At 35.6% G+C, this 12,146-nt stretch overlaps 3 protein-coding genes and 1 long non-coding RNA gene across 4 annotated transcripts; 2 read left to right on the plus strand and 2 right to left on the minus strand.

Moving 5' to 3' along the window:
• The first annotated feature begins 595 nt into the window (after positions 1-595).
• LOC145001259 (protein WEAK CHLOROPLAST MOVEMENT UNDER BLUE LIGHT 1-like) lies at positions 596-3,748 on the plus strand. The gene is made up of 4 exons (XM_078960627.1): positions 596-646; positions 748-855; positions 933-1,765; positions 1,843-3,748. The coding sequence occupies exons 3-4, from the start codon at positions 1,160-1,162 to the stop codon at positions 3,646-3,648; spliced, it is 2,412 nt and encodes an 803-aa protein (XP_078816753.1). The 5' UTR covers positions 596-646; positions 748-855; positions 933-1,159; the 3' UTR covers positions 3,649-3,748.
• On the minus strand, positions 3,654-5,513 carry AMY1 (alpha-amylase-like protein). Its single transcript, XM_078960628.1, has 4 exons — positions 5,272-5,513; positions 5,067-5,199; positions 4,170-4,972; positions 3,654-4,083 (listed from the first exon to the last, which is right to left on the minus strand). The coding sequence occupies exons 1-4, from the start codon at positions 5,368-5,370 to the stop codon at positions 3,829-3,831; spliced, it is 1,290 nt and encodes a 429-aa protein (XP_078816754.1). The 5' UTR covers positions 5,371-5,513; the 3' UTR covers positions 3,654-3,828.
• Positions 5,514-9,408: 3,895 nt separating this feature from the next.
• LOC145002179 (uncharacterized) lies at positions 9,409-10,168 on the plus strand. The gene is made up of 2 exons (XR_013661838.1): positions 9,409-9,804; positions 9,875-10,168. It is a non-coding gene; the product is annotated as an uncharacterized LOC145002179 (long non-coding RNA).
• A 580-nt stretch (positions 10,169-10,748) lies between these two features.
• LOC144999906 (sterol carrier protein 2-like) lies at positions 10,749-11,935 on the minus strand. Its single transcript, XM_078959061.1, has 4 exons — positions 11,482-11,935; positions 11,321-11,381; positions 11,086-11,188; positions 10,749-10,989 (listed from the first exon to the last, which is right to left on the minus strand). Exons 1-4 carry the CDS (start codon positions 11,914-11,916, stop codon positions 10,908-10,910), a joined length of 681 nt encoding a protein of 226 aa, XP_078815187.1. The 5' UTR covers positions 11,917-11,935; the 3' UTR covers positions 10,749-10,907.
• Positions 11,936-12,146: the final 211 nt, after the last annotated feature.

Here is a 12,146-nt window from a genome sequence, read left to right on the forward strand (position 1 = left end):
TAAATCGCAACTAAGATTTATGATAATGATTTTTACGTAATGAAGTCCATAATTATGCAATGACCCTATTATGAAATATGTGGCCATTTTCAGGAAAGTAGAAAATTTGAAGTTATTTTTGTCAAAAGAATGGGTTATTTTAATATTTTTATCTTCAGAAAAAAAAAAAAAATTAATGTCATTTTAGTTACATATTAAAATACCGAATCCAAATTAAAAAATACACAAAATTATATATGCAACAAACAAGGACTTACTTTGATGCTTTATATCTGTGATTTGAGATCCCATTCGGTTACATTTCAGCATTTTCCTTCTATTAACGTTTTCTCGAAACCTCTTTGACGAAGACAATGCACAAGGAGACAAGCTCTTTTTTTTCCACAAAGTAAAACATTAATTCTTCTTGGTTCCCTCTTAATTCTTTTAAAGTTATGTATGTAGGTGCTAATTTATTAAAAAGTAAAGATAACTAATGCTTCACAATATATATTAAATTACACAATATCTCTATTTACATGACAATAAAAATACATTTTCAACTAAATATAGCAATCAAAATATATTTAAACCTAAAAATAGACACATACACGGATTTTTTTTTCGAAAAACAGCGCGCCTTTCAGATCATGTTGTGGTGAAATTGGTATTATTTCTGTTTGCGCTCATTATTTCCATCCATTTTACTAATTCCTTTGCTTTCCTCATCAATTGATTATCATTTTCATTTGGATTTGTTTTACATAGTGATTTCCGAAGCTTTAATCGCTGGTTTGTTGGAGTTAATCAAGTTATTATTCTCGATATCAGGAGATATTTTCATCAAACCTCTGGATTTGATTCTGGGATTTCCTGGTATGCGTTTAATCTCTCTTATCTCGTTCTAACTCCGAGTTTAATTTGATCGAATGTTGATTTGTGGGTTTTGTTAGGGCGTTGTAATTATTTGATTATTTCGTATGATCCTTTGAATTCATTGGCGAAAGGATGCAATGAATATTCGATGATGTGAGGGGGATGACGACCAAGAACAGTTGATCATTGGATGAAATTTTTTGCAAATTGATTTGTTTTTCGTGATTTGCCTCCACGAATGAAGATTTGTGTTATGAATTGAATCTCAATATCCAACAAACGGTGATTGTTTGACAATTCTAGAATGGATGAAGTGAAAGCTCTGGAAGAAAATTTAACCACAAATGGAGAATTAGAATCTGAAACAGAAGTAGGGAAGGAAGACACTGAGAATGGATCGAACGCAGAGAAAAATTTCGGTAATTCAAGCTCTGAACAAGATACATCAAAAGGATCCGAAATTGAAGAAGACGCCTCAACTGATCCAAAACCATTAGATGATCGGTTAACATCTTCCCAAGAAACCCTAATACAACCAGATGATCACGTTCAAGAAGAAATTCCATCATCTCTTCCATTAGAAACATCAGAACCAGAAGCAAATAATCCAACAAGAAATCCGGAATCACCTTCCGGAAAAACAAATGGTGAGATTTGCAATCATGATCAAAGGGCATTTAATGGCATTTCTCCATTGGAGAAGACTGGTTCTGAGAAACCGCTTCGGAAATCTTATAGTAATGTTGATACCATTGCACAATTGGAGAAGGCTGATTCTGGGAAAAAGCTTCAGAAAACTTATAGTAATGCTATTATCGATACCACTGCACCTTTCGAATCTGTTAAAGCAGCTGTTTCCATGTTTGGTGGAATCATCGATTGGAAAGCCCATAAACTCCAAACCGCTGAGGTATAATATCATCCATTTTGTTTATATCAACACTAAAAAATCTATGGATATATAAAACATTAAAACCTAATTTGCAGAAGCGGAAGTATATAATACAAGAGCTCAAAAAGGCGCGTGAAGAGATCCCATTGTTTAAGAAAAAGTCAGAGAAAGCCGAAGAATCGAAGCTACATGTGCTAAAGGAGCTCGATGACACTAAAAGGCTCGTAGAAGAACTAAAACTTAATCTTGAAAGAGCACAAACAGAAGAGCGTCAAGCAAAACAAGATGCAGAACTTGCGAAACTAAGAGTGGAAGAAATGGAGCAAGGGATTGCTGATGATTCTAGTGTTGCTGCGAAGATACAAAGAGAAGTTGCACATGCGAGACATGAAGCTGCTGTTTCTGAGGTGAAAACTGTTAAAAAGGAGCTTGAAGATCTCCAAAAAGATTATGAATTATTGATATCTGAAAGAGATGTAGCTATAAAGGATGCTAAAGAGGCTGTTTCTAATTCGAAAGAAATTGAGAAACAAGTTGAAGGGTTGACTATCAAACTCATGACAACAAAAGAGGCGTTGGAATCCGCACATGCCGCTCGTATGGAGGCGGAGGAATACAGAACCGGAATCGGAATGGCACGTGAAGAAGATACTTTGAATTGGGAGAAGGAATTGAAAGAATCGGAATCGGAATTGGAAAAAGTCGATCGACAAATCGTTTCAGTTGAAGATCTTAAGTCCAAACTCGAAACTGCTTCAGTATTACTTCACGACTTGAAATCCGAATTAGCTGCTTACATGGGCGAAAATCATGAGAAAGAAATGGAAAATAACGAATCGTTAAATAACAATAGCAATACACGTAAACAGATGCAAGACGCTATCGATGTGGAAAAGATTAACCTTGAGGAAGTGAACAAAAGCATCGAATTAGCAACGAATGAGGTCAAATCATTGAAACAAGCTGCAAATTCATTGAAATCGGAACTCGAGAAAGAGAAATCAACACTCATCGCGATAAAACGAAGACAAGGAATGGCATCAGTAACAGTAGCATCTCTTGAATGTGACCTAAATAGAACAATTTCAGAGATTTCCCTAATTCAAAAGAAGGAAAAATTAGCAAGAGAAAAAGCAATCGAACTCCCGAAACAACTTCAGAAAGCAGCCGAAGAGGCAGATCATGCTAAATCGCTAGCCAGGTCAGCACATGAAGAACTACAGAAAGCGAAAGAAATGGCGGATCAAGCGAAAGCTGGAGCAGAAACAATGAGAAGCAGATTGATTGCTGCTCAAAAGGAGATTGAAGCAGCTCGAGCTTCAGAAAGATTAGCTGTTGGAGCAATTACTGCACTTAATGAAACCGAATCAGCTCGAAAGAGTGAAGGAGAATCTGGAGTTACAATTTCTTTAGAGGATTACTATGAACTAACTCGAAAAGCTCAAGAAGCTGAGACCGAAGCTAATTCGAGGGTTTCAGAAGCTATGTCAAAGATTGATTTAGCAAAGGAATCGGAAGTGAAAACAGTGAATAACCTTGAGAAAGTAAACTCAGATATAGTTTTAAAGAGGAAACAACTCTCGATTGCAAAGGAGAAAGCTGAGAAGGCTAAGGAAGGGAAACTGGCTGTAGAACAGGAGCTTAGAACATGGAGATCTGAAAGTGAACAAAGAAGAAAAGCTAAAGAAAATGGAAGACAGAAAGGATTGGTTCGTGGTAAAGAAGGCAAGAGTTCTGAAAGCAACAACAATGTGACTGGATCATCTCGTGAAGGGAAGGCTCGGAAGAAAAAGAAGAAATCGTTCTTTCCTAGATTTTTAATGTTCTTCAGCAAAAAGAAAGGACATTCAAACAAGAATAATAATAATAATACTAATAATAATAATAGTAATAATACATAATGGGGGTTACAAAGCAATTTTTACTCATAACTTCTGTATTTGTAACAATATTATCTACATAGAAATTATATGGGTTTGCCGCGTTTTAGTTATCAATTTGATTAAATATATTTTATATTATTACAACAATTTATCAAGTATTATGTTATTACAACATACAACAATTGCTACATTCAAACTTTATGGTTTTTTCTCCCATAGAGCGTAGTTCAACCCAGAAGTAGCAACCTCAAAGTTGTCTGGAATAAGATTTCCAAGATCATCTTTTGATCCAATCTTCACCATGATTTTTTCATCAATCTCAGCAACATACAGATCATCTTCGTATTTCAATATCTTCACTTGGCTCGTTGCACCTATCCCGTTCCTTGCCCTAATCGCTGATACATTTATGATCGCTTCCTTCAACCCCCAACTGAAAAAATGGTCGTAGAACTACAAATCAAACGCAAAACAGAAGTCAATAATTTGTTAAACCATTGATCGATAATAATTAATGGCACAAAAAAACGCAAACTTACAATCGATGGGATTCCTGGATGAGTGAGAATGTAGGCGTATCCTAACATAACTTTATCAGAAGGAAATGGCCAAAGATTTTGCGAGTATGTATCATGGTTATCGATGAATGTCACAGCATTCGCAGGCATAATTCCGATAAACCCAGGAGGTTTACCATTTGGATCGATCAGTCTCCATAACTCACCTTGCACAGCTGCTTGAAGTATACCCTTTGTAGTAAAATCAAAAGCTGTTAAAGCGCCACCACCACCTTCTTCCACCCACTTCATAAGTTCATTTCTATGGTTATCTTGATTGTAATCTGGTTTTCCATCTTGCCCATAAGCTAACGAGCTCCATAGCTCTCCAACTGCAAAATCTGGAGACGTGTTGCTCATGTAGATCTTGGTGAAACTCGAGGAATACCCTTTTACGTAATCAAATCGCCACCCATCAAACCCTATTTCAGTCATGAGCCAGTTCATCCAATCAGATAACTCCTTTTGGACTGTAGGGTTTATGTGATCGATGTCTGGGGCACCTGTAAAGGGACCTCCTGTGTCGAGATTTCCATTGCCAACGCAATAGTCGTCGTCTTTGCAAATCATGGAAGATCCCCAATCAAGGCGTTCATCTGGAGTTCCACCCTCGAAGATACAGTATTTCCCGCTTCCATCTTGCTTCTCCCCTGTTCTGTGATTTATAACTATGTCTGCAACGGATTTGATTCCCTTGTTGTTTAAAGCTTTGATCAAAGATTTCAGTTGTTCTTCATTCCCGTATTTTGATGCATTCAGATCGTATAAACGTCCTGGCAAATAACCTGCAACAGTAATAAATTCAAAACCATGATTAATTACTTTATACTTAAATGATCAGAATTCAGACAGAAGTAAATGGAAGGAAGATAGCCCGACCTTGTGGTGCAGCGGATTGGGATGGAGGTGGGAGCCAAACATGGGTAATTCCGGCAGCGGCGAGGTCATCAATGGAGGCAAGGAGGGAATTATATAATCCACAATCTTTGTTGCATGAATCCCAATTGAACCCCTGTAAAGTTATGTAAGAGCTTAAAACTTATTAGAAGTAAGATGTTTGATGTTATGAGGAGTTGATTTGAACCTGAAAGAGCAAAGTAGGAGCTGCTGCAAGGGAGGGAGCCAGAAAGCACGTGACTAAGAACAGACGTTGAGTGAAAGCGGCGACTCTGTCGAGACTCATGTTTGAATGTGTAATGATTGGATTTGGTGATTAATCCGAAAGGATAGGAATTTTAAAAAGACTTTCTGTCGTGGATTAAACGTTTGGAATGATTGAGAATTTTCACTCGATGACTTTAGATTGCATACAAGACTCTTGAAATGGACTATGGGATCGGGGGTGTGCGGGATTTATTTTTATTGATTTTTTTATTTTTTGAAAAATTAATAACCAGAAACTCAAAAATATATTTTTTTTAAATAGTATTTCTATTAGCTTTAAAAAAACATGTAAAATATGATTTTTTTGAAATTGTTTTTGGTTTTTTAACAGCAATAATTTTAGAAATTAGTTTTTCAATCAAACATTTTTTTTAAGTTATCAATTTATTGATTTTTTTCACCATTAAAACAAATCCAAACACTTCTTAAAAAATTACTTTACCACCATTATAAACCAATAAACATTTTTATATAAATATCAGTTTTAGAGTTCAAAAAACAATCCTAAACACCCTTATATAAAATTGTTTATTTAAATACATACACATAATAAAGAAATTTATTTAAATATATGTTATGATCAGTGTTGCAAAAATCGGTCTTGACGGGTTATTAATCGTTTGACGGACTTGAATCGATTAGGATTACGGTGTTTGGCGGAAATCGGTTAAACTCGGGCTTGGCAGTCATTGGCGGCTATAAACGGAAAATATTAAAAAAAAAAAAAAACTCAATTTTTTTAATTTTCAAATATTATACCAAAATTTTAAATTTTTAAGGAAATTGCAAAAATGGTCCATATGATATGCATTTTTGGGGGGATTTTAGTCAGAATCACGACTTTCTTGGATTGATAGTCATTTTGGTCATGTTTGTACGTAAATTTGGTCCCTTGTAAAATTGAAATGACTGTAATGTCCTGATATATTTTTTTAATGTTTTTTCTATTTAATTTAAATGAAAAAGAAAATAAATAATTAATTTGGACAGACACCCCTCCCCCCTCTCTCTCTCTCTCACACACACACACATTATCTCTCTCTCATACACCTGGTCATTTTCTTCTTCAAGAAAACCCACAATCCCATTGCCACGAAAAGTAATCTCAGCCTTTGCTGTCGCTCATCCGCCATTGTTTGGTAGATCTGTAATGATTACCTGTGTTTGCTAGTTATTGTTTGTATGTTTGCTAGTGTTTATGTGTTGTGGTTGGGTTGAGTCGGTCCTACTTTTTAATGTAGGCCAAGATACCCGGGGTGCTCCACTTGATATTATAGGCCCACGTAGAGTAGCCCATCCCCGTGATGTAGGCTCAAGAGAGCAGTCCAACCCAATGTTATAGGCTCAGGAAAGCGGTCTAGGCCCATATTATAGGCTTAGGAGAACGGTCCAGCTAAATGCTATAGTGTAACATATCAAAAAACCATGATAAAATTTTTCATTTTTATAAAAGCATTTCCTTAAAAAATCATAGATAACAACCATTGTTTTCAAATCACGTCCAAAAAAATCAGAGTATCAAGTAAATCTCTCACAACACAAAAGCCTAAGAGGATGTGTACGATCACGTCTTTGCCTTACCCCGATCATCAGAAATACCTGAAAACAATGAAATAAAGAACTGTAAGCCAAAACATAGTGATTTTTCCCAAAATACCCCACACACTATTTATATATACAATGCATTCATATTGGGCCTACAACATGACACTTGGTTACCCTGAGCCCACAACATCAGATTGGATTGTCCCTCCCAACCCACAAATCATGACTAGATCACCCTCGTGCCTACAACATAAGGCTAGATTTCCCGCTTCAACCCTCAACTTATGAATAGATTGCTCCTAAGTTTGTTGGCTTATAGCACAAAGTAGTACCACCTCAACCCAGCCACATTATGTCGACATATGGAAACAGATAGGTAATCTTAAAGATCTACCAATCTAACCTACCACTATAGTATAGCAAAATCCTATACCCAAAGGATACATAACATAATCTAGTGGGCTAATATTGGTGCCTTCGACCCACGAGTATAGTGAGAAACTTACCTCAAAGTCTAGAAGACAGATGACATGATCACATATCCAAATCCTCTGGGAAAATCCACCTTTCCCACCCTGGTTACCACTCGAAAAGGCTCAATGAATTAAGGGTCCAACTTGTCCCGATTCATGAAGCGTATAACATCCTTCCAAGGTAATACCTTCATTAGTACCATATCCCCAACCTGAAACTCCAACTCGGACTATCTTCTATCAGCATAACACTTATACTGGCTATGTGTTGTCTGTAACCTCTGTCTTATATGTTGAATAACCTCTATCGTCTGGAGCGCCACCTTAGTCCTCCCCATGACCCTGTGACCGACCTCCCCAAAAAACTGGAGTACGAAACTTCCTCACATATAAAAGCTCGTACTACGGTGCACCAATGCTAGAATGATAGTTGTTATTGTACAAAAACTCGGGTAAGGGAAGGTAGCAGTCCCAAATCCTACCAAAGTCTATTACACAATCCCTCAACATATCCTCAAGCGTCTAAATAATCCTCGAACATCTTTATTTTTGTGTGGGGTATTTTGGGGAAACTCACAAAGTTTTGGCTTACAGTTGTGGATTTAAATGTTTCAGGTAATTTAGAGGATCGGGGGAAGGTGAATACTTGACTAGTGATTAATATGTTTTCGAGAGATTCCATGTTTTGATACTCTGATTATATGATATGGTTGTGCATCAATATTTTGATTATATTTTTTTTTTATGGAAAATGGTTTATTCCCTTTTTAAAATAAAAAATTTTACTATGGTTTTTGGGACGTTACAACGTGTTATCGGCTTTTTGATGAGCATTGGGTGTAATATATGGAATGATTTTACACTATTACGGAAGTGCATATCATCACCCGTTAAATAACATACCACATTATCACCGACTCATGATTAGTGTTTCAAGATGTATGAGAAAACTTCATGGAAAAGTATTTATATGTTTTATGAAGGTGTCGTTAACCATTACAAAAACAATATTGGCACATTCTATTTGGAATGACATTCTGCAATTCTATGAGGCACATGAATCCAAACATGACTTTCTTGGAATTCTTGGAAGCATTGGTTGTTGACAAAGTTCCCTTATGCATAGCAAAATCAATCATACAAGGTCATCATTCACATCCAACGATAATTCCAGAAACAGTGATGTCAAATGATCTATGGATTTGACATGTATTCTTTGACATTTATGGTTCCAACATTAACATTAATGTTCCTCATTAGTCGTTGATATTTAAATACATCTTAAATGGATAACACTTGAGTGTCCGTTTAAAGTAATTGGAGTAAAATATAAGTACAAGTTTTCTCTTATTCATAAGATACATCCTTGATATTCTACATTTTTCAAATCATCACATGTCCACAAGATGAAAAATGAAGAAATTTAAAGGTAACACAATAATCAATAAGGAAAGATGTTGAACGAACATTTGATGTCCTTAAGCAACATTAACATATAGCAAAACCCCACCACGAACATGGCTTCCCAAAGAATTAAGAAAAATAATGTATATATATATATATATATATATATATATATATATATATATATATATATATATATATATATATATGCATCATATTACATAATATTATCACAGAAGACCAATATCTCGTGATTTGTACCTATGATGGAACCAATATTCAATCATCTTTTGAACAAGAAGAAATTGATGTCCAACAATACCAAACTAATGTTTGGGAAATATGTAACCGAGAAATGTATAACAACCTTCATTCAGATTTGATGGAACATATTTACACAAATCAACTATCGACGACTACAAAAACTAGATATTTGTATTTTATTTTTGATTACTTAAGATTTTATGTTTTTCCAGTCGGGTTGATCTATTTTTTAAATAGGGAACTGATATATTAGCCTAACAATGTATTGCGAATTTGCTTTTTCATCCCCTTAACTTATTTGCATGTTTTATAAGGGAATAAACTTCGAAGTTACTTGTCCTTTTAAGTACTTCTAACATATTGAACATATTTACCATTTGTTCCTTTCTCAAAATTCATTAACAAGTCAAAACCAGAGAAGATGCTGGAAGCTTACATCGACATACAGTCATCATCTGCTTCACCATAATTGGAGCTTTCAAAATCGGAGACTATGTCACCCTTGTAGGGCTGGTGACTTCATGTTGTAAACGCAATTACAAAGATCCTAAACCTCTCCATACTCGACACAAACAAGACAGAGATAATGGAAATCGAAGGGGTTGTAACCTGAATCGTAGAAGTATTAAGAACGTGTGCGACTTGGGAAGCAAAAGGAAACCTTGCTTTTCAGTCTAACGAGTGTTTCAGTGTACTGGAAAAAGTTGTACTGCTCAAAGAGATTCACCCCGATTGGGCCGCTGAGAAATCAGTACTTCTAACCTCCGGTAAAATTGTAAAACCATAGCCTATTTCATAAACTATAAAATAATGTTTTATTATTTGATTCGCAACTAGATTACAGAACACGGGAATCCAATAAGTGATGCAACAAGCAAACAAGTGTTAAGAGAATGGTGACAAATGTTGGTGGGGGTGTAGAAGGGGGAGATTAGCGGTGATCACGGAGGTGTTTCATGAGATTAGGAAACTGGCAACGATATTGAGAGATGGAACGGAGAGGGCACAAGAGATTGCCGTCGCCACACTTGTGAATGTTTGCCGGAATGTTGTGTTAACCTGTCATTTTCCCTTTTAAATATTATAAAAATTTTAACTTTTTTGGGTTAAATTAATGATTTCTTTTAATTATTATTAATCTTATATTTACTTTTGCTTATATATATAGTAAGTTAAATATTCTAAAACTAATAATTATTATTTATATTAAAAATAAATATAAAATTGGTGAATGATGAAAGACGAATATGACACAATTTAAAACAGACCAGACGAGGTATATGGTGCTGACATGGTGGATATCTGATACAGGAGAGTCCACGACCAGATTGTTTTTCCCATTTTCAAACTTCTTTGATATTTCTGCGTGTCATGGCTTCTATATTAATTGGCATCAAAGTTCGTTTGTTATTGTCACATTCATGTTCTTGCGTTTGCTTCTAGGTTATTATTTTCGTATTTTTGCTACCAGATTAAATGGCAACTCACATTCAAATCCAAAGCTCGTTGTTATTCTCAATTTGTTGTTTTGGTGTTGCTGTTTCATGATCCAAAATTAGATAAGAGTTCCTTGTTATTATAGAGCAGTTCGCGTTTTAGTGTTCTCATCTCCAAAAGCAGGTTGCAATTGGCAATTTACATGTTCTGGTGCTGTTGTTTCAAGCCTCAAAAACCATGTCCAAATTATTTTGCTATTGTGGATCAATTGGCATTGCTATAATTGAATCACATTCATATCAAACAAAATCAACACCATTACACATTAACAACATTGTCGCGAATTTATTAGACACAATATGGTGCTCATATTCGATTAAATTGGTTTCTAACTTCATCTCTACCACTAAACCAAATCTATAAAACACCCTGCTTACATCTTTGAGGGTTTAGGAAAGATGTCAGGAGTGAACTTCTGGGCTGCACTCAAACTCCCTTTCACCTTCATTTTACCTCTGCACATATGAACCAAGATTAAAGAAAGATTTATTCTTTCATATAGTAATCAGTAAGGTGTCACCATGGATTTTTTTTTTTTTTTTTTTTTTTACCTCATGAAAGCAATTTGAGGATTCATTTTTCCAGTAGCAATCTTGAAGAAATCCGGATCTGTGAAAGAAAAGGTGGCATCTGGTTTTCCTCCTTCATATGGGCCTAAATCAGAATTCCAAATTAATAAGCTAAACAAACTCCCACTAATGGCATCAATTCTTCGTTTAATCCAACATCACAGAATAAAGAAGAAAGAAATGAGGAAACAGTAGAAAGATGTCAAGAACTTCATACCTTTAGTAACCTCTCCTTTCTTCAGATCGACGACGTAAATCTCCTCGTTGAATCCCATTTTCTGTCGAACCGACATAATAACAGATGATAATTACTTGATTTGATTGCAAGTGATTAGGGATTTTGAGAAAGTAGAGTATATAATAATAACAAATTTCAACCTTGGGAGCGATGTGAATTTGATATACAAGTCCGATTTTTTTGGTGAGGGCTTTGCCGGCGTCGGTAGAGAAGTGGGTCTTCATCTGGTCCAATAACGCGGCTGATTTGAGATCAGATGATGCCATTGGCAGTGATAGTGAGATCGAGAAAAATTGGAATGGAAAGAAAACATGAAGGGATTCTGGTTTATATAATTCACGGAAGATACTCACAAGCCAACAGTTTGGGGTATCAATTTCAGAATACCCATGATGATGTTCTAGGTGATTCTGATATTGGCATCGGGAAGTGTTCTTTCTATCCAATATTGTGTCATCTAGGCTTGACAACAAAAGCCCATACAACCTGATTTGACCGAGAGCTCTATTCAAGTTTATAGGTCTTTTTATTAGAGCATATACGGTATGGTATGGTATGGTATGGGTACCTTCCATGCTGTAATCGTCTGCTAGGTGGTCTTATAACGGCGTTATAAGGCAATGAACACCGTCCCGAGTGCTTGTTATGGACCATCTCGTCGGCATTACCACGGATAAGGACAAATGTGACTGTGGGTATGAGAGACGTAGTTTTGATCATTAAACGATCATATTTGATTAAATAAAACCTTATTATTTACCTATAAATACAACACATTTACCAAAATGTATTTTATCTAGTGGTA

This window comes from Lactuca saligna, chromosome 6 (genome assembly GCF_052625555.1).
Source record: "Lactuca saligna cultivar CGN05327 chromosome 6, ASM5262555v1, whole genome shotgun sequence".
NCBI lineage: Eukaryota > Viridiplantae > Streptophyta > Magnoliopsida > Asterales > Asteraceae > Lactuca > Lactuca saligna.